The sequence below is a fragment of the Lepisosteus oculatus genome, chromosome 7, assembly GCF_040954835.1.
Source record: "Lepisosteus oculatus isolate fLepOcu1 chromosome 7, fLepOcu1.hap2, whole genome shotgun sequence".
In the NCBI taxonomy this organism is placed as follows: Eukaryota; Metazoa; Chordata; class Actinopteri; order Semionotiformes; family Lepisosteidae; genus Lepisosteus; species Lepisosteus oculatus.
In genome coordinates this window covers 8697603-8719578 of record NC_090702.1, presented here as the reverse complement: position 1 = coordinate 8719578, position 21976 = coordinate 8697603, and the positions used below count along the sequence as shown (strand labels likewise).

Sequence of the window (21976 nt, the reverse complement as noted above, 5' to 3'; positions counted from 1 at the left end):
AGGATTTTTTTTTTTACATAATGTAAAATCTGACCTGTTCAAAACAAGATATTTGTTAGGGAAGAGGTGTTATTTTTCAAAAGTGGTAACTCCTTTGGGACATATTGCAAACGATCACCGAGTCAGTGCCAACATGGATATCGCGGATAATTTCCTAATTCTGTGCCAACAGGTTTTTCATGGAGCTGAACAACCGGATCTTCCAGACACTTTGGGAGGTATCAGGCAGTCAGGACAAGACTCTGACGGAGGAGCACGTGCGGGGCATGGGGCTGGACCCCCAGGGGGACCGCAGCTTCCTCATCGACCTGCTGGAGGTGTATGGCATCGATGTCATGCTGGTCATCGACAACCCCTGCTGTCCCTGAACCTGCAGAGCTTTTTTCTCTTAACTGGAGCCTGCCAGAACTACGTGGGGGGTGTTGGGAAGCATGTGTCTCCTTTAACCACTTGGACACCTTTGGTTAGGATTTTTTTCTGGGGGCACGTTCCAAGTTTTGCATTTCACAGAAGACTGCTGCTGTTCGAAGGGGGTTTTCAGATCTTCCCTACGTGAGGAGTGAGCACTACACAGTGTCTTAAATTATGTTCACTTAAGGTTTTTTTATTCTGTTCTTTTTGCTCCCCAGCTAAAGAGATACAGAGGTCATCATGGGTAATTGTTGACAGCTGGAGAAAGAGCCCAGATGTTTTTATTTTTTCTAATTCTTTAATTTTTTAACTGTTTGAACACAGTAACACTAAAAGTGTAGTAGAATCACTTTGCTATACCTGTATATAATGTGTAGAAAAAAAAGTTGACTGTTTAATATTCAGAGATGGCAAAATCCTTTTCTGATCTACCCTGGTAAGTGTGTAATTTCTGAGCCAAAAACCATTTGCGTTCCGGGCAAGTGAGAGAAAAGCTGTCAAGTATGGTAGATAATAATCTGAAGGTTATAAAGTATTTGTCAACAGATGTACTTAGAAACTGAAGAGTATGTGAATAAATGAGCAGTGAAAATGCAGACCTGTCCACAAGGTAATTCCCTAAAATGTTACCATGGTAACAGCAGAGTAAAGTCGCAGAGCGCAGAGGAATGGTGAACTGTGTTATCAACTGTTTGAAACCATAGTATATCCCAGAAAAACCACTTTGTATAAACTTGTAAAATGTACTTAAAGACTGCAGTTACCTTACAAATTAATCGTGGTGGAGTGCAGTAAGCGCTTGCTAAAAATATTTTCTCAGTCTTAAAGTGGTGATGAGAAATAATACAGATGATATTTGTGGAGCTTTGCAGGATACCCCTTGTTGGTGAACAAAACCAACCTACTCATTTACTGTGACTTTCAGAATGCCTTCAAACTGTGGGAGTTTAATTTACTTCATTCCTTAAGTGAACATACAAGTTTCAGAGTTCATCTCTGCCAGTGTTTTAAGATATATTGAGATGTATTTTTGCTTCTAAAACTGCAAGCTGTTCACTGATGAAGCCTTTCTCCACGTGTCAGTGGGACAGAGTATTTATTGAATTTTTTAAAGAGTATTTATTGATTGGCATAATTTAAAAAATAATTGGACTGTGAAATGAAAGCCTCTTGCTGATAAGTGAAATATTGGTGTTAACATTTTTCTTGTGTTTCAGTAATGGTTATATATTGTTTTATGTTTTTGCACTGTGCCTGATGTTTTCTGTTCTTGTACATCTTATCTACGTGCTTTTTAGTGAAAAAAATAGCATTGAGGCAGGCCGCTATACTGTACATTGATATTTTTTTCAAAATTCAATATCATCACAGTAGAGAATGTTCTCTGCAGTTAATCAGCAGTCACTCAAGTGATTTCCACTTAGTAATTAAAAAAGAAATCAATTTAAGAGACGTGGAATGAAAACCAGCAGCCACTGAGGTGTCATGATCCAGATTAAAATAAAGAGATGTGAAGGCCACCAGTTCAGCTATTTTTTTTTAATCCTGAGCTTCTGCCAAATCAAAACGTTTAATAAGAAACCCTTCAGCAAAAGCCAGTTTGTAAAGCCTTTGGGTCTCTTGACTGTAGAGAGTGTGCTCTGCATCGCCAGTCTCCTGTTATTTGCAAATTAAGACCATTTTCATTTGTCTCACAATGTTCTCTTCCTAAAATGTCACTCCTTGAAGAGCAGAGTGTTAAGGGTCTTATAATAAACAAGACAGATTGTTAGTGCTTAAGAATTTTTTTAATTTGTTTTAATTAGGATAATGGTGACAGTACAAAAATAGGAAATGAACTGTAGTTGATATGAATGTCTTTTGATTTTAGCCATTTTCTGTCTTGGTGTTTTTCATTTCAACTGTATTTGATTCTACTCCACTTAAGAGGGAATAAACTTAATCTATTTCCCTTTCAGCTGTAGAGAATGGTACTGTACTAATACTTTAATTCTTTACTCTGATTACAGAGTTGGTCACTTTTTATCTGCACCAGTATGAATGGTGTATAGTGTTGAGAAAAGGTTTGTAAACCCTTAAGTATTTTTTACGTTTGAAACATAAAATGATATTAAATCTTAATCCGACTCTTAGTAATAGTCACTCGATAAAACAAATGACTCAGAATATAGCACTCTTTCAACATTTATGCTCAAGTGATGCATCATTATATATGTGTTCTAATAGATTCCTCTTGAATACGGGATATGCTGCATATCCTGTCAATAAATGACAAATTAATAACAATAAGCATCTGAGACAAAGTTTGAGAACCTTCTTTAACTAATGGCAGTGAGTTTTGAGAATTTTTACCCATTCCTCCTGACGGAACTTCAACTCTGTGCCATTTGAAGGCTGCCTTGCATGTACAGCTCAGTTTAGGTCCTGCCACAGTATTTCAGTGGGCCTTAGGTCCGGACATTGACTGCTAGGCCATTGTAAAATGCAAAATGTCTCCTTCTGCAGCCATTCTTTCGTAGATCTGCTTTAATTTTACGGATCATTGGCTTGCTGTAAACCCACTTTTGGTTCAGATGCAGGTCATGGACAGATGGCCAGACATTCTTCCCTGGAATCCACTGATACAATGCAGAGTTCGTGGTTGTGTCAATGATGGCAAGTCATCCAGGTCCTCAGGCAGAAAAGCAGCCCCAGACCATCACATTCCTACTACCATGCTTGATGGGTGGGATGAGGTTAATCTGTTCCAATGTAGTGTTTGGATTTCTCCATTGGTTTCTCATCGAGGGCAGAGTTCTAACTTTGACCTGTCTGGCCAGAGAGAGCCTTGTGGATCATCTGTATGCTCTTTGCCAAACTTCAGATGGGCAGCCCTTTTCTATTTGGAGAGCAGCGATTTTCTTCTTGCCATCCTTCCTTAAACACCATTTTTGTTCAGTCATTTTCTGATAGCCGAGTCATGAACAGTCACATTAGCTTAGGCAAAAGTGGCCTGCAATTCCTTGGATATTTTGGGGTTCTTTGTCACTTGATTAATTTTCTGGCTTGTTCCTGGGACAAAGTCTGGAAGGATGAGTGCTCCTGGGAGAGACTGTGATCTTGAACTATTTATCATTTGTAGATTGTATGACAGTGGATTGGCAGAGCCCGGGATTCTAAAAAATGGCTTTGTATTCCTTTTGAGACTGAGGAGCACCAATATCTTTTCTTATTGTGGTATGATTTGTTTCCAAACACCTGTAGAGGGAAGACCAATCGCAGACCAACCATCTTTTCTTTTTTTTTAAAGTTGGAACTTCCAACCTCAGTGTCAGTTCCAAACTCAATTTATTATTTAGACATCTGATTCTTATTATTCTGTTGAGATAATGAAACTAGGGATTCACTTCTCACATTTCCTGTATGTACTCAGTTTAATTCAAACATTTTGTTTCATGTTCCAAGAGACAAGGAGTGTGTTACTATAAACCCTATTTAAATAAAGGCTGGTTTTGCTAAAGAAGGCTTTCATGTTAAAATTATTAAATTTCCATATTTATCTTTGGAGTTCTCAAACCTTTTCTTGGCACTGTACATTATATGACAGTAATATAAACTGCAAGAGTCTGTCTTTGTACTGTACCTACACGTGCATCTGACACTGCTGTCCCCAATGGATAGAATTAGCTTATAAAGGCATCCAGCTAAACCACACCCTTAAAATCTACCACACCTGCAAAATGAAATATGATTACCCACACATGCCATGTACAAATCCCAGATGATTCAGTATTACTAAAGCAATAAAAAGGGACTTACTTCATTTAAAGATATCAATACAACAGTAACTATGAATACCATCACAAAACTTTTTTTTTAGGCAGCACAATTCTATTTTATGATGTAACACAAGCTATAAATGTTTTTTTTCTTTCGCCTAAATGCTGCTAGTGAAATATATTCCTCACATTATGGTAACTTATTTGAACTTAAATCTAATAATTACATTTTCCTGTATTGTTTCGGGTGACAAATGAAAACTGGAATAAAAGTCTTTGGGTCCCCGTCTTGAATTAAACATTCCAAGGAGCCTCCAGCATGTCTAACAGATTAAGCTAAAGCTCTTAATAATCTTGAATAGCAGGTGGTATAAGTAAAAATGTTTTAAATAAATGATACTTCTGCTTTGGTAAAAAAAACATGTGGATTACTTTTATGTGAAGGGGGGGGGTACATGTTTTCAGAGGCACAATTTAAATGAATAGAACCTAAAACTATTTTAAATGAACTATTTAATAGTCATGATATAAACATAAGACATCACATTAACTTGACAAAGTTTACATTTGAAGTTGCAGTTTTCCAATGAAAAGGTAACCGATTTCAATTACATCTGACTACCAATTCAAGTCAAGTTGGGCTTGAGTTGAATAAGACAGGAAATGGAGAATGTTGTGCCCAAGTGCTATGGTTCAAACACAGGATTTATTCCAGAGAAATGTTTTGCTGTATGCCCTGCAATGGACTGGCATCACATCCAGGGTGTATCCTGCCCTATGCCTCATGCTTGTTGGGATAGGCTCTGGGCCACTGTGATTCTGAATTGAATAAGCAGTTAATAAAAGTGATGATTATGTTCTGTTGCATTTCTCAAATGGTTCAGCATTGCCTTTTTCAGCCACAAATAAACATCCCTGGAGAGCAGAGGAAGAGAAGAAACTTCAACATTTCAGCTGAGACGCTCTAAAATGCAACAGCTGGCAGCTCACTCTGGAGATGGCTACTGTTCCGTGTCAGAGAACACACTCAGCTGAGACGCAGTGCCTCCGAATCTAGGGAGGCACTGTACTTTTCCAGCTTCACATAATATTTACAGTGAATGGTGCTCTTTCAGTTTTCTGTTTTGACAGATATCAAAAATTGACAGAGCATGTACCTGTGCAGAAATATCTCTGGGAAATAAAAAACAGCAGGAGCCTGTTATTTTATTTAAATGTTTTGTTTCTTGCTTGTCTTAAGCTTTTAAGACAGCAGGAGGAAAGCTGGACTGGTGTACAAGAACCAAAAGTATTACTTGAGTGTGCTGTAAATAAACCTATAGGAGCACAGAGATGTACTGTTAACATACTTGTTAATTGTGTCTCTTTTTTCCCCCACGTAAAATCATGCTGTGAGGCCTGAGCAGTGTAAAAATGCCTCTCTCTCTTGTCTGTGCCCTCACTGGGGATCCTTTAGCATCTCCTTTTTGCTGGCTGGGCTGCAGAAGAACTGGAGTTTCCGTGGTAACAACATGACCTCCACTGGCAAGGCCTCGTACTCCTCATTGTCGATGCTGTAGAAACCAGCTCCCTCCTGTGGACAAGAGGCAAGGCAGGGAATAAGCAGAGAAAACAGAACTGTGCCGTTTCTCAACTCAAACCTAAAGCCATGCAGGCCCCTAAACTTCATAATACATTATTTCAGTTAAATAATATAAACTGGAAGATATTATTTAACTGAAATAATAAGATAAGATAAACTGGAACTGTCCTGTTGTTAACTTAGACTGTTAACATTCAATATAAATTACGTTTATTTCCTTTGGAGGTATTCACTGTCTGAAAGCCCCGTTACTAGTAATTACTGTTTTATATGGACGTAGTGAATGGTTATTATTGATAGTACTAAAGACAACATTCAATTCTCTCCACATGCTTCATTTTAACTCCCTTTTTGCCAATGGTCTGCTTGATGGAATGTTTGGTTCCCAACATTGTCAAGTTCACCCGTCTAAAAAGCACAATATATGAGTGAGTTATGAATATTTAATCACTGACTATAATACTGGCTGTCCACTCACCTCTGGCAGACTGAGTTGGCAGCGACTTGCCAGTAACTGGACACCACTCTGTGAACACGTGGACGGGTCTTTCATCTTTGTGCTCCTGTGGGATTTGGAAAAAACACAGTTACATGGTCTTTTGGAGCACTACTAGTTGTTGAGAGTCAGATTCCAACCAGACATGGCTGGTGACTTCTGAGCTGGAGGTGGCAAAGGTGCAAATTGTTTGTCGAGAAGAAAGGTATATAATATAATAATGTACCTATATAATAGGTAAATAAAGGAATAAAGGCTAAATACAAGCTTGAGTTTTGTTTCACTTTTGGGTATGAAGGGCTTTTCTTATAGGATTGGCATAAATGTATGTGCACTGTTCAGCATTTTCAGTATTTATTTTTCAGCAACATATCTTCCTTTAAAAAGAAGGTCTTAGTTAATGCATCTTTGCTACATCTGAATTGAGAAAACTGTATTCTTTAAATATAGGATACTTTTGATCATTAACCTAAATCATTTTAAGTATTGTAATGCTCATAGATCCACATAGATCTCTATTCTGTTTGAAAATACTGAAGAGATTCAACAGCTGCTGAAAATAAATGCACAAGCATATATATATACACTGGTAAACTTCAGGACAGAAAATGAGGTAAAGGGGCTTTGTGATCAGCGATCACTGACTTACAAAATGCGCATGATGGATTGATGTGATCAAACATTGAGGGGCTGAAATGGTGTGAGGTGAGCACTCACCTGCATTTGTAACTATCAAACTGTTTATTACTGAGAGGTAATAAGGTAAGCTTAAAAAATAACAGATGAGGAACACAACAAATGTCAGATGAAACAAATACAAATAAGGTGTAAAGGGCATTTTCATGGTACAGAGCAGCTCTCTACAAGAAGACTGGGTAGCCAGCTGAGCTCCGGCTCTACAGATCAGCTCCCAGGGAGATGCTGTCACAGCTCTGTGACTCTTTCAGGCTGATGCCTGGAAACTTGGCCTCTCCTTCAGTTTCCCCCACTTTTGCACCATGATACTGTAGTTCCTTCATGCCTGCCTTTCCCTCAGTGTTTGCTCTGCAGCTTATTACTTTATTGTTGTCTGCTACAGTAAACAGTTTGATTTGTTTACGTCAATTTAATAATTTAAAACTCTATCAAACTCGATTCCTAATGGGTTGAGTGGCTTCTGCTTTTTGATAAATAATTGTTTCATTGACTACCCATAATTTCAAAAACTAATAGACACAAGGCTTCCAGGAGCTTAGTTTCTCTTCTAAAACACAATTGAGATCCGCTTTGTATAAACATTTATGAAGGGCAAAATAAACTTGTATCAACCTGGAATAACACCACTTTTCAGAGTTGTCATTAACACAATTCCTTGTCCATGAATGCATTTGGCTCAATATCATAAATCAAATATTTTCTCAGGAATATCGCAAATCCTTCTAACCTCCTGCTATGTGCAAACAGCAGATGACCTAACCTTAATTTCATCAATATCTTACACTGTGCTAGAAAAGTGTAAGTCTTGTTATAAGCGATTTTACTAATTTACTAATTTGTCATTGTCAAACATTGGTTTTTAATTAAGTGAGTATTCTGTTTAGTTGGGAAACAGATTGCTGGTTCCTGCTAAGATAGACATGGAGTTCTTTGAGAAAGAAACAGCAGTAGTGGATTCTAAAAGAGCATATGATGTATTGTAGTATATTAAAATTTCCAGAAAGGTTTTGATAAAGCTCCTCGTAATAGAATGATTCTTAAATTACAGACTGTAGAATTTCAAGATCTTTGGGGAAAAAAAACTTAACTAATGGATAAGATATAGTACGGATAAGAAATGGATGCTCAGATTGGGTTGATGTAATTAGGAGAATAACACAGAAACCTGTATTGTGAACACTGCTCTTCTCAAATTACATCTGTGATTTAGGCTCTTTTGTTGTTAATAAACTAATCCAAGTCAATGACGATAAAATAGGAGCAAATACCCTGAACTTCAATCTCAGTTCAAAACTAATCTAACAAAATACAAGACTGGGCAGACACAAACTTTATGAGGTGGGAAGCTGAGCTTGAAGAAGCTATGAAAATGATTATTCAATCATACTGTCAAAGTTTCATTCAAAAAATCTCGGAATCACTTCGTTACCAACAACCAAATGAGCCAGATGGGCTAGGTGACACTCTCTCATTTGTAGCCTCTTGCCATGTTCTTTTTTAAGCCACAGGAATCTATATGCGAATATGTGAAATGTACATACTGAAATGTAAGTACTACGTGGGCTTTGACTTGCTATGACTTACGGCCCGAATTAGGTCTTTTAAGATCAGAATTTTTTAAACATGCTGAAAAGTACAAAAGTCCAGCAAAAAAGACCTGTAAGCTACATCCCCAGTCAGTCAATCCACACTGTCGTACCAGATTTCTGAATTTGAATTTTCGGGTTTGACCTCCCTGCACATTTTATCCAAAGTCTATCTTGTTAATTCTAACATGGCAAAAAGAAACAGATTAGGTTTGTTCCTGTTTTACCTTTAAAAATGACAGACCACAGGGGCAAGAGAGACAATAAATGCTTTATCTTTACATAAACCGTGGTATTTCACATTCTTACCAAATATTTTTTCCTGGTTTTCTGAGATACCTACCCAGTAGAAATGAATTCCCCTTTGCTGAGTGTGTCAGGCTCCACACACACCACCAAAGCGTCTTCTGTGCGCTGCGAGGAAAAAGACGACAAATTGCTTCTTAAGAAAAGTGATCATGTCTTCATTTCTCCACCCCGTGTTTGAAATGACTAAGGCCTCCCACCAGCTAGTTATCATCATGCTAGTCCAGGAGTGACAGGAAGCATGAATACTCTAAAAACATGCAAACCGTCAGATCACCTGTTCCTCTGCACTCTGCAAGCCCACAGACTCACGTGTGGGACTATGGCATTGGATGGAGTCAGTGGTCAGGGGAAACAGTTCAGCTGACCTCACACTAGTGTCACTCGGTGTGGCCCAGCTGAGTGGGCAAACTTTACATTGTCACCCACCCTGATCATTGTTGAACATTGATCTGATTCTGTTTTTTTTTTCAGGATTACAATGCAGGTAAGAAAAAGCAATATGTGCACATCTGGTGGGGCGCAAGTGTTCTGTCTTCATCTTCTTCAGACAAGGTTGCAGGTGTAATCTGGACAGGCCAGTCCAAATCACAGGGCATAAAGGGGCACAAAACATCACTGCAACAGAGGCAAACACTACTCCTGATCTCCCCTGTCTCAGATGTGTGTAGGGTGTAACTAGTACATACTTACACATTTTTGGATGTTCTGTACTGGAATGCATTTGGATACGTGGTACTGACATGCTCTTGGATGTGACTGTAGTGCTGGACTTGTTATTTGATAGTTGCCACTGATTGTGACCAATCTTTTGGCATTACAGCTTTCATCGCTGGTTCCAACGGTAGCTAAAAAATCTTATATGACTGGGAGGAGACTAAGATTACCTTAGACTGCATATGATTGTATTCCTTTTGCTGAAAATGTTCTTATGGAAAGCTAGGTTACAATGCAAGTAGAAAAAAGGGGACAGCACGATCAGATGCCTTTTCTGAAAGACTTGTTTAGGCACCCCCCCTTTTCCTTTTAAGATTCAATTTTTGGACATTTTGTTTGCTTGTCTGTTTTGAAAAATCAGCAAAAAGAATTGTGATCCTCCATGACTCAGTTCTTGAGAGGATCATTCCAATCTAACAGCGAACACGCACAATCCCCTGATCTCACCCTGAGGTCCGGGTTTTTGTTCTGAGTACTGATCGACAGCTCCACAGCAGAGACATCCATCTTCTCCCAGGGCTCTGGCTCCTCCTCCTGTGGAAGCTCTGAGGAGAGACAGATTTTCAATCAGCATTCCCAGGCTGCCTGAGCACTTCCCAGTTTAATATGTGCATGACGGATCAGAGTGAGCCTTGACAGATCCATTCAGTAATGTATACCGAAGGAAAAAAGAAATGCAACACCTCCTCCTCCACACTCTGGCCCTCTCATCTGCGTGGAACAGGCTGAAGAGTGACTCATCCGTGAAGAGGACCCGATACCACTGCTGACGGGTCCATCGCAGCCTCTGTCTGGCACAAGCCAGTCTAGTGTGACGTCTAGGATCTGTGAGCAGAGGGCCTCTGACAGGTCGCCTTGCCCTAAGGCCAGCAGCATGGAGCCTCACTGTCCTGTCACTGATGTGGGCATTGTGTCTGCCAGTAGTTTCAGCAGCAGTACAAGTGGCAGATCTGAAACGATCTCTCAGATGGACCAGTCTGATGTGTCGGTCCTGCTCTGGTGTGGTCACTCGAGGGCGACTGGATCTTGGACGGTCATCTGTCGTGCCGTTCTGCTGAAACCTTCTCTGCAGTCAGGACACAGTGGAGCAGCTTACTACATAGTGTCTGGCAATGTTGGCACATGACATGCCTGCCTGCAGCATGCCAATGGCCCTGTCCCTTGGTTCTGGTGACATTCGAGGCATTATAGAATGCACAGAAAACTGATGGAGTTTGGTCTTTTTCTTGCAGTGACCTAAGCTTTGAATTAAGGCCTTTTTAAAGCTGACCTTGTTGGGTAAAACTGCACCTAACGAGCTTTCATGTAATTGGCAAGTTGCAATGCGCATACGCATAACTATAGTATTCTCATTACAGAAAATGTTGCGTTTCTTTTTTCCATCAGTATATATGTATAATTTACCAAACACATAGGCTGCTACATATTAAATATTTGACAGAACTAATGAGAACACCCATGTTCTAATTATAACTTGCTATCAACAAAATCAATGCATCTCTCCCTCTTAATGAAAATGATCTGCACGATCAAAGGCTATTCAGGAGTAACATGTAGAGAGCTACGAGCCACAACATCCCTGAGGGATCCAGTTTTCTGTTCCTTCCGGTCAGTCCAAGAATGTTGATTTTCCAGCAGGACAAGTGGCAAGCCACAGAAAGCTTTGATCGCAATGGCATGACTTCAAGAAATCAAGAGCATGGTCTTGCTGTGACCATCTTTTTCTCCTGGTCTGAGTCTCATAGAAGATTTGGGGAAGTAGTTCCCCAATCACAATAGACAACTGGCAATTGGATAAACTTCACCAGCTAGCTGCAGCTACACTGGAAGAGTGGTGGAACATCCTACAGGTTTCTCTCCATACCCAAATCAGTTCTGCGTGATGATCATGTTAACATCTCAGGGATGCTGATTCTTCACGTTTTCTGTGAATTTGATAGCTATTCTTAAAATATTTCAATTCAAATGCATTGCACTTCCTTTTTAAATCAGTCTACTCGACTATAACAAACATACAAAATATGCACCTTTTATGTAAGGACAAATTTTGTGACTTTTAACTTGGATTCTGATCTTTAGCTGTGTGTATCCATCAATTTATTAGCAAGAGAAAGAAGCAGTAACACCTCTAATTAAACGGAACAGAAAGAGTAGTGGAAAGTTCCATCACCAATGATTGTTAATGTTGATTAAACATGATTTCACCTTTCAGTACAAACAGCTAGTATGACTCATCTTGCAATATCTCGCCCTCCTCCCCATGTTACCTTCCTTGGGAGGTGCCCAGTAAAGTGCCAGCCTGCTGAATATTCGGGTGAGCAGTGGCGGACGGACAGGGGTGTCGGTGGACTCTTCTGGGGGTCGAGGAGTAGGGCCTTGGTAGGTCAAAGTGGCTTCATGACTTTGTGGCCACTCCTTATTATGAGACAACAAACAGACATTGAATCTTTCAGCCAACACCTAACTTTAAAGGTCTTATTGTCTACCGTTTGGTTGTCTGAATTCTGACTAAGTATGCTGTTCTGACAGACACCTCCTGATATTTGCACTACAGTATGAATGTAACTACACTTTGTATCAGGATTTAAGAGTACGTAAGGAAAACTCATTAAAAAAGTGTTGATCAGGAAACTGAAAAATGAACATGCCCCTATCCACATCAACGGAACTGAAGTGGAAAGGGTCAGTAACTTCAAATTCCATGGCGTCCATATCACTGAGGACCTCACATGGTCTCTCAACGCCACCTGTCTGATCAAGAAAGCGCAACAGCGCCTGTACTTCCCCGGCTACAGACTGTATGACCCTCTACCATCTGGAAAACGGTACCGGAGCACTCGGGCCCGGACTACCAGACACAGACAGTTTTTACCTCTGCACTATCAAACTATTAAACTCCCAGCCTCCCTTACCTACGATCTGAACCTCACAGTCCCTTCTTTCTTACCAAAAACTCAAACACACATTAAAATCTACCTCTACCTCACATGTCAAGAAGCTCACTCACCATAATTATCTATCCTTTATTTCATTCTGCACATCTTTTGCGCATTACCTATTACCTTTTGTTGTTTTGCACACTGCCTGTTGTCTCTGTCTTTCTTTTACTATACAATTGTATTGTTGTTTTTTGTACTACTTATCATCTTAGAGCTAGCTAAATAGCATTTCAGTATACCATATACTTGTATATGAGTATAATGACAATAAACTTGAACTGTACTATATACACTAAACATAAATACTGTATGTTAAGAAAAAAAGAAGCAACACCACCTTACCTTCAATGTACTGAAAAGATGAGCTGCCTTTGTTTTTAAAGGACCAAGGTACCAATATCTGAGATGGTAAACAATTAAAAACAATAAAATATACATGAAGATGTAAGATAGAAAAGATAAGTATAAAAAATATAAAAATCTACAAATGCAAAGGCCTTTTAATTTTGCATTTTAAAGCTTTTGTGCTTGGTGCTCTTATGCTCAGAATATGACTGGTTACACTGAATTTGAACAAGAAAAAAAACAACTTGCACAGGCTGTCAGGATCCAGCTATTGGAGAAATGGCTAGTTTTCAGCTGCTTTAGGATCAGTTAATAAAATCCACGGCTTACTTGCTAACGTTGGCTGTTACATCTCTGTATGCTCCCCACCTCAACCCAGTCAATGCAAAAACAGGCTGGTCTCTCTCCCCCTGCGAAGGACATGGATATATGAGTGGAGTGTTATTTCATTTTGTCCTGTGTATCAAGTTTGGCATTTTATGACCTTTCAACCAATGCATGAAATTATCTGAAAATACAATTTACATAAGATGCAATAAACACTAAATAATAAAATATAAACATCTTATGCTGCACTTCTGAATTTGTTCATTTTTCAGTGTGATTTATTTGTTACTTCTGAGCAAGTTCAACTGTTCACTTGCTTTTTGTTCGATAGTTACTGTATTTTGCTTTGGTTTACCTAATATAAATAAAGTTGGTCAAAGGTTACTGGACTGAGCTGTGTAAAACAACAATTTTTACAACAGTGAGGCTTGGAATTTCCTGCCGTCCCACCATGACCTGTCAAAATATTTACGCAAAGACTAGAGTGAACAAAACAGACAGCGAGTGGGCATTAGGCTCTAGTATAAAACATTGAAAACCCTATGACGCTCAGACTTTGTCTAGAGCTTGCTCAGTGTAAATGACAAACTGTGGAGGCTGGAACATTTAGCTCTGTCTCACCTTTATCTGAAGCACGTCGAGAGGGACAGTTTCTCCCTTCAGGATTGAGAGAGCAGCCTCAGTGATGTGTCTGAAACAATGACAACACGTGTGCCCTGAAAGTAATTCATACTCCAGTGTAACCTCATATATAATCTGTCAAATTTAGTTTCCCGTTTAATTAATCCTATCAAGACTGACCAGCAAAGTACTACTGACAATTTTTACCAAACCAAAAATAAACCCACAGTGCAAGGGAAGAAAGCACTCAGGACCAAGAGAGAAACACTAAAAGTGAACAGTAAGATTAGAACTGACATGATTTTGGTCAGGGGTTGTTTAAGTCTAGGCTTTGAGATACTCACTTCACTCTGTTGTCACTGTGAGGGTGCAGAACGTGACTCAGGGAATTATGGGTACCCAGGGGAATGAAACCAATTGGCGTTTTACTGAAGGAAGCCTTTGGAAAAAAAAAACTTTCATTAGTCTTATAGCATGGTAAACGTAACTCACAGCTTCCGTAAACATGATGTAAACTGTTAAAAATCATGCATTACCCACATGAATTCATTTTGTTCTAATGCAAATTCGCACCCCAGTGTTGAGCAGCATACAATTTATGATAAGTGATCATCTTTCGCACCTAGAAAGATCTCCATTCTCCACAATGTTTTCATAGTTAGGATCAACCTTTTTTACAGCACAGTCATGGATGCATCACTGATTTTTGACAGTGGGTTTGCTTTCAGAATACTTTCTGTATCACAGCAGCGGATGAGTTTTGATGTCACCTCACTTCCTTATAGTGACATCTACTCACATGCTAAACTTGCTTCACTCTTCACGGTTGGCTGAAGTAAATCCTTTATATTGGTTTTGGCATTAACCTCTTTAATGCATCATATGCTAAGTCGCATCACACATTGCACAAATTTATAGAGCTTCCTTTATTCAGCTTAATAGTAACTGTCTCAAAGCATTGATGTGTGTGTTTTAGTGTCAGCTCAATCTCAAACCATCCTCACCTGATCAGCTCTCCGAAGAAGGCCAGTTATCACCTACAAAAAGAAGTAACGAAACAGGTCAGTGATTTTGATTTTGTTAAATGCTCCTCTCTATTTAAATGTGCTAACTGTTAGCAGATGCGCAAGGTAGCTAAGAAATGACCAGAGAAGCCAACCTTTCAGACTCATAGGGAGTCACAGAATCCGAACAAACGTGAGAGACAAAAACAGAAAATGGACAAAGAGCCAGAAAAAGCTGCCGAGCAAAGCAGCATTGGAGCTGACAGTGGAAGCCAAACAGAGCCAAAGTGAACAATCTTTCTTCTGTTAGTATGAGTTTAATTTTCTGGAGAGGAAAATAAAGGGCTGTCATGTTATTTTTCACAATCATGTGCTGGCAGTTTTTTTATAATCAGCCTGTAACAGAGTTAAAATATTTTTTCAGACTCATCAAGACATCCCCGTTACTTATGAAGATCAGTGAAAGACCTTCTGTGCATTATTAAGATGTGACACATATGATATGTGATGTCTGAAACGATTATTTTTTACAAAATTGATCAAAACTCTTAAGACTCTATAGACAACATGAATAATTAAATTTGAAAGGGAAATGGGAAATGCATTTTAAAAATTGCATTGTCTAAGAAAGGGGTCAGTGTGCTTGTTGGCTCAGCATGGTTACATGCTGCAAGATGCATATTATAACATTTAATTCTTTATGTTGTTTTAGCTGAGTTGAACATAACTATTGCCACATGTAACCATGTTGAACAATGCAAAATTTTAGAACTCTTTCCTAAAACCGCCCTTTCAAATTCAATTCTTCATCTGACTTTATCAGACATGTTTTCAATGTCTAAAAGACACCTTCAAATGAGCTGTAGCTAACATATTCATCCTTTTGTAGACATACAGTATTTGGATGAGCTTGGAATATTTGCAGAATAAAAAATTAAGCACAGTCAAAAACATTTTTGCAAGCTTTAATACTTGGGGGGCGTGGGCTTGATTCAAGACTGGAAAGCCTTCTGGGTGGAGTCTACACATTTCAAATGTTGCAATCTAGAGATGCTCAGGTTTCCTTCTCCTGTCCAAATGAATGCTGGCCAGGTTAACTAGTGCCTCTAAAATGACCCTGTGTGCCTGCAATGGACAGGCATCCCATCCAGAAAGCAGCCTCTCCATGTGCCTCCTGATTTGCTCCCCTCCTACCAGGAATAAGTGACTTGATGGATAAGGAGCATCATCAGGTCCATCAGTAAATGCAAGTGATTAGAAACACTGTGCTGTACCTCCTGTAGTGTCCCATCTCCCCCTGCCACAATGAGGAGATCAGTATGTTCCATCAGGTCCATCAGCTTTTTTGCCTGGCCTTCATAGTCTGTCTGGGAGACCAAAGCAGCAGACGTGTTGACATGCCGAAACTCAGTGAGCTTTAGAAATGCAGAGACTTTTAATACGATGACCAGAAAAACCTACATACCTTTACAAGCGTAACCTCCATGCCACCCAAGTGCAGAATGGGGGCTGCATTTTTCTCAAACAGGCTGGTGGCTTTTCTGGAAAGGAAAAGTCCCAGATAGATGCTTAAAATGTCGTGCAGCTAACAAGCAAGGAATTGTAGTTCATACTTCTGCAAATGCATTCCGTAGTTTGGCATGATTGTCCCTTTATCTTACCCGCTGCAAGCTGCAGGGTTGAGAATCACAGTGGCTTTTTTCACTTGAACATGTGCAGGAATCCCCTGGTGACCATACTCCTAGAAATGAAAAACACAGCTTTGACATCAGTCTTGACAGTGCTAGTTATTTTTGAGGGGGGGGGGGAAGAAAACTGTACCTGGAATTTTTTTCATTGTTGCAAAAATAACTTAAAAATTGTGATGACCAAGATTATTTTGTATTATTATTCATTATTACATGTTTTCTTATATTTTTTGTTTCTTTTCACTAGTTCATCCAAATTGATTAATGCCATCTATTTATTTTCCCAAAACAATTAGTTAAAGCAAAACTAAAGATAAATTGCTTATGGCTTGAAAGAACTTAATAGTGAGTGTTGTATCCTTCTGTTCTTCATGTAATCTGCTCTTTTATTATATATTTTTTTAAAAGCAGATATAGTGATACAGTTCAACATCATTCATATCTACAGCAGCAAAAAGCAAATAAGCAGAAACCTAGTGTATTCTTTACCATGACACTTTTTCTTTTCTAGTGCCAATATGTAAGTACAGAACCCAAAACTTAATGTTTGTAGCTAGTCTTGTTGTTTCCATTAGACTAGTTGTATGCTTCTGCAGAGTAATATCCATACCTATTGTCTAGCTTTACAGGATGCTTCCCATAACCGTTACACGAAGCCAATCACAACTACATGCAACACACAAAAACAGAAATGTACACACAATACATACAGAATCTCTTACCCGGGCTTCCTGACAGGCTGCCCGCCGCAAAAGATTGTCGCTAGAAAGAACAGATTCAGAAATGAGGAAACCGGTACATTTTTTTTTACATTCTGCAGATGTTTTTAATACATCTGGGACTTCTTTTTACAAAAATGTTACATATGTGTTGCAAACAATGCTGTACATTAGCAGCACAATCATATTAACATTGTTTTAGATAAGTGCTTGGCAATTAACATACTAATTGTTCTAGGGTCGAATGTCACTGCACCCAGATATAACCGAGCTGAGCAAACAAGGACATTATGACCCCTACTTTGTTAAACAATACGAATTTTAAGACAAATTCTAAATATGCCCAGATTCCGATATATTATACACGTCTTTTGTATAACATGATAAATTATTGCACAGTAGCTATGTACCAGTGTTTTCCATAGAGCCAGTGTCCACCGTAGGATACCACACAGACCCCGAATACAGACTTCTTCCAGTGATTTCTCAAGGTCTGCAAGATTTTCAGCACCCGTGCCATGAGGAGGAAGTTAGTGACCTGTCACCAGACAACTCCGTCAACACCCTATCTAAATATAACACTATCAAGACATTAAAAACAAACAATTGCCCTTTCCCCACAGCTCACTCCGTTCTCACATGCAACCTCTAATAGTGCAGCAGCTAAAACAGTCCCCATGCGCCGGAAATATTTCTTTAGTTCCCACACTGTAGGCACGGTACACAAATCAGCGCTTATGGTTTTATGTCATGAAGACAACGAATACAAAATTGTTTTTTTTCGAAGTACAGTCTGTTTATTACATACAGTGAATTGAAAGCGTGTGGAATCTTTTTTTGTGTAATAAAATATCCATTAGTCTCACTATAAATGTCAGCACAGCTCTTCTGTCATTTATAGGGGACTTATTTATGTCCCCTATGTTTTAAACAAAAACAGACACGCATATAAACAATGTATATATATATAAACATATCTTCTTTCTAAAGCACACCAAAGCCTGAATAGGTTTTTGTTGTAAGACACGCATTATAAATCTACAGAATTGATAAAGCATTTTTTTATAGCCGGAGAAGACTACATTTCCCGATATAAAAAACGTGTTAATCTTTCTTCCGACATTCATACTGGACCCCGCCTGAACAGAAATTTAGAATGGCACTAGAAACGAGCAACAAATTATGTTTACTTGTAAAATATGCCTTTGATTCCCTGTGGAAAATTATTTCGTTGTCCACAAATGAAAACAAACACCAATGAAGACGAAATATTTTAACACTACAGCTTTAAGAATATAGCTTTTATATTTACTCAGGCATGCATGAGACACCCCTTGTCTATAGAGCCTGAGTTGACTCCAACATGGCTGCGCAGATGGCGGTAAATTCAGGTATATTCATTTTAAAATGTATATATGTATTAAATAATCATATTAAGGACATAAAGTAATAAAAACAGTCCGTAATAACGGTGCGTCTTAAATATATAACACACATTTTCGTATAACTGTTAAATATTTATAGAAAAAGCGACCAGTAATACCACCGGCAGCATTTCTTGTGTTGCATGGGCACACTAGTTCTTGTGATGAGCCATGCTATTGCAGAAGCGGTGTTAAAAGAAAGCTTAAGAATACAATCGAAGAACAAATGCATGCGCCCCACAGTCGTTCAAATAGGACATCTTTTCGTGTCGGGATAGGAAAGTAGCTAGATGTGATCGGGAGAAGTGCCTCTTTGCTGTTGACGGAAGTTTTGCGTTGAGCTATTTTGAAACGAATCTGAAACTAATCCTGCTGGTTGTGTGGTTGTGATTGATGATATTTATTTATGTTTTTGCATTGTACTTCACCTGATTTGTTAATGATTCATATAAAACAATAACAGAAACAACGCCAGTATTGTCAGTCGTAATTAAGAAAATTACGTAGCGTTATTCGCTTTATTTAGAGTTTTGCCAGTACTGAATGTGAAATTTAGAAAAGGTGCATTTTTTTATTTGGATAGATTAGGGTATTCTCTGAACAACTTGACGCATGGTTTTGCGTCAGTGAGAAATCACTGTAACGACATGAACTGGTCAGTGGAGATTGACAACGTACTGTATGTATTCTTAAGTAATGTATTGGGATGAATTTAGACACCTGCTGACAGTTCACTATAATGCCATTATTCTTGCACGGGACCGCTTGTCTTGATTGTGTACGATTCTTAAGAATTTGCATTTCTTTATTGTGCGATTTGAGGCTTGAATATAGAACCGCGTTGTTAGCACGCGAGGGGAATCATTTTTGTTGCAGTTAAATGTTTTGTTCCTTGTATTTTGTTAAATTAGTACTATTGATTATGTGTATGTACAGTAAACCCTCGGATTAACGGACTAACAAGAGGGGAAAAGGGGTGTCCTTAATTGACGAATGTCTGTCAGATCAATTATGACGTTTTTCTGTCCCAAGACACACATGTATGCATATAAACTGTACTATACGTTTTATCTGAATAGTTTGTCTTATTTTTGACATTTTTGATCCTAAATATACAAGCTCCATTTAATAAATCATACGTATACGTTATAATATTCGCTAAAGTTTACGAAAAACAGATAAGCAATTGACTTTACTCCTACAGAGCACCTTTGACGTTCCTGAATTTTAAAACTATGTAGTATTTGTTTTTAAATCCGGTAAATTGATGGTTTACTGTATACGCAAAATACACTTTAAATGTCTGTAGTATCTTTACTGAATGTCTGAATAAAAGAACGAGAGAGATGCACAGATATGTATACTTTGAGTACATTGTACGCACAGAAAGAAGACTGTCATGCTGCTCTGATGTTTTTAATCTTACAAAACGTAATTTCGGATGACGTTCTGAAGATTGTTCCATAAATATTTTTCTTATATTTTGCTCACATCACAAGGGAAAATTTCATAAAATATTTTTTATTCAGGGTGGTTTGCATTGCTGCCTCACAGTCCAGGGTGTATCCCTCCTTGCACCCGTTGCTTGCTGGGATAGGCTCCAGCTCCCCTGCGACCCTATATTGGAAAAAGACGTTAGAAAATGGATGGATATTTTGTTTCAAGGGAGATGGCGAAAAGTCTAAAATGATTAGGTGTTCTAATACTTCTATTACTTAATCAGAATTATGATCAAATAAGTGGGTGCTGCATTTCAGTTTTGCATAAAGTAATGGGACTCTGCATTATAGAAGGCAAAAAATTACTGTGTAATAAGCCTGCACATAATAGAAGATCAGGTGGTGAAGTGAGAAATCGCTTAATTTGAATGAAGTAAAAACTTTAGGTAATTGAGATTTTGCAAACCCAAGATTTTGCATAGACAGTATTTACCATATTTACCATACTGGGGTGTTGGTTTGTAAATTCAAACCAACAGCCCAGTTCCTTGTCTAGCTTTTGCTATCAGATAAATCAGGCTACAGGGTGGTAATATTAAGGTATGCAATGTGAATAAAAATACATTGAATATTGAGACCAATCTAAGTCACCTACAGCTGTAACAATATAAAGTCTACACACATGATACAGAAAAGACAGCTGTATCCCTAATTACAAATCACTGTTTTCAATTAACATTGAAAAAACAAGGAAATGTTTTTGAAGTTCAATCCTATCAGGGCAAGATGCATCTACTTCCTTCTCAGGTCACTTCTGATATTAAGACACTTGTTGTTTCAGTCTCGTACTGTCAGCTTAATTCACAAGCTGTTCTTCTGAAGTAAAAATGGAGAACGAAAATTAATTCACCTTTGACTTCCATACATAGTTAACCATATATTAATTTGAATAAAGCACATAGGATTAGCAAAGAATAGGTGATGCAGTGCAGATGAAAATGTTTGGAATGTGGCACAGCTTTTTTATTGTTAGGAATTAACCTTTAATTGTTAGGGGCACTAAATTAAAAATATTAAAAAGGCACCTGTTATTATTACAGTACAACGTACACAAGTACTGTCTTTTCGGTACTTTGTTTGTTTGAGGTGATGTCTAGGTTTTTTCTCCCAAAGAGAGAGGTGTTAGTTGCTGTACTTCCTGCTGATGGGGATGGGTTTTGCTTGGCCTGAGCTGACCTCCTCTGCCCCTTTTAGGAGCCAGTCTGTGGGGGCCGTTCAAAGAGTTCTGGGAGACAGTGGTCAGTGCCATCTGGAGGAGGCAACCAGAGGCCGTGCATCTCCTGGACCTGATGCTGAAGAAACACAAGCCCCACTTCATCTCACTCTTCAAGAACCCGGTAGGGTGTGAATTCTTGATATGTTTAACGTGTGGTCACAGCGGCGTTCACATGCTGAATGCCTTTAGACAATGTGTGGAGGCAATAAAGACGGCAAGCAAAATTTCAGGATGTCTCATTAAAAGTAGGTAGCTGCCTCAGCATGCGTAGGCTGCAAAGGAACAAGTTAGTGATTATTCCATGCTGAAAAGAGAAGAAAATAAATATGTTTCGGCTGTTGTTTCTTTTCTTCTCTTTTCAGCATGGAACGAACCTTTACTTTGTTCCAATGCACTGTTATGAACGTCTTTAGACTTTTGGGCGAAAATGTGGTAACCATCTTGCAGATAAGATGTTGCTTCTTGAAGATCTAAATACAGAGCCCTTTTGACTCTTCAGTGACATTGACAAAGGAAGTTTTAACTATCTAACATATTTTCTGCATTCTGTCTTTGATAAGCTATAAAATCTTGTAACATATTGGAGTACTCCAAAAGGATGTTAATGTTGATAAAGACAGTTGGTGTATAGCTTTATGCAGG

The 21976-nt window shown here is 38.6% G+C and overlaps 3 protein-coding genes across 3 annotated transcripts in view; 2 read left to right on the top strand and 1 right to left on the bottom strand.

Annotated features, from left to right (window-relative positions):
* dennd11 (DENN domain containing 11) overlaps window positions 1-5026 on the top strand; it is a 34896-nt gene extending 29870 nt beyond the window's left edge. The window contains exon 9 of the mRNA XM_006633700.3: window positions 173-5026. Coding sequence (XP_006633763.2) covers window positions 173-368 — 196 coding nt within the window. The 3' untranslated portion in view covers window positions 369-5026. The remainder of the gene's footprint in view (window positions 1-172) is intronic.
* Window positions 4666-17880, bottom strand: agk (acylglycerol kinase). The gene is made up of 15 exons (XM_006633701.3): window positions 17606-17880; window positions 17199-17238; window positions 16450-16529; window positions 16254-16329; window positions 16063-16155; window positions 14789-14821; window positions 14129-14223; window positions 13785-13854; window positions 13167-13246; window positions 12834-12891; window positions 11820-11967; window positions 10000-10097; window positions 8873-8943; window positions 6230-6314; window positions 4666-5742 (listed from the first exon to the last, which is right to left on the bottom strand). The coding sequence occupies exons 1-15, from the start codon at window positions 17713-17715 to the stop codon at window positions 5608-5610; spliced, it is 1272 nt and encodes a 423-aa protein (XP_006633764.1). The 5' UTR covers window positions 17716-17880; the 3' UTR covers window positions 4666-5607.
* Window positions 17881-18528: 648 nt separating this feature from the next.
* The window catches only part of nup205 (nucleoporin 205), a 60606-nt gene continuing 57158 nt past the window's right edge, over window positions 18529-21976 (top strand). The window contains exons 1-2 of the mRNA XM_006633702.3: window positions 18529-18586; window positions 21313-21455. Coding sequence (XP_006633765.1) covers window positions 18559-18586; window positions 21313-21455 — 171 coding nt within the window. The 5' untranslated portion in view covers window positions 18529-18558. The remainder of the gene's footprint in view (window positions 18587-21312; window positions 21456-21976) is intronic.

Coding starts and splice junctions, on each gene's coding strand:
- agk (XM_006633701.3), bottom strand. CDS start 17,715: ATGGCACGGGTGCTGAAAATCTTGCAGACCTTGAGAAATCACTGGAAG. Junction 16,156..16,253: donor TGGAGGTTACGCTTGTAAAG/GTATGTAGGTTT, acceptor TTGGTCTCCCAG/ACAGACTATGAAGGCCAGGC. Junction 6,315..8,872: donor GGGGAATTCATTTCTACTGG/GTAGGTATCTCA, acceptor CAAATCCCACAG/GAGCACAAAGATGAAAGACC.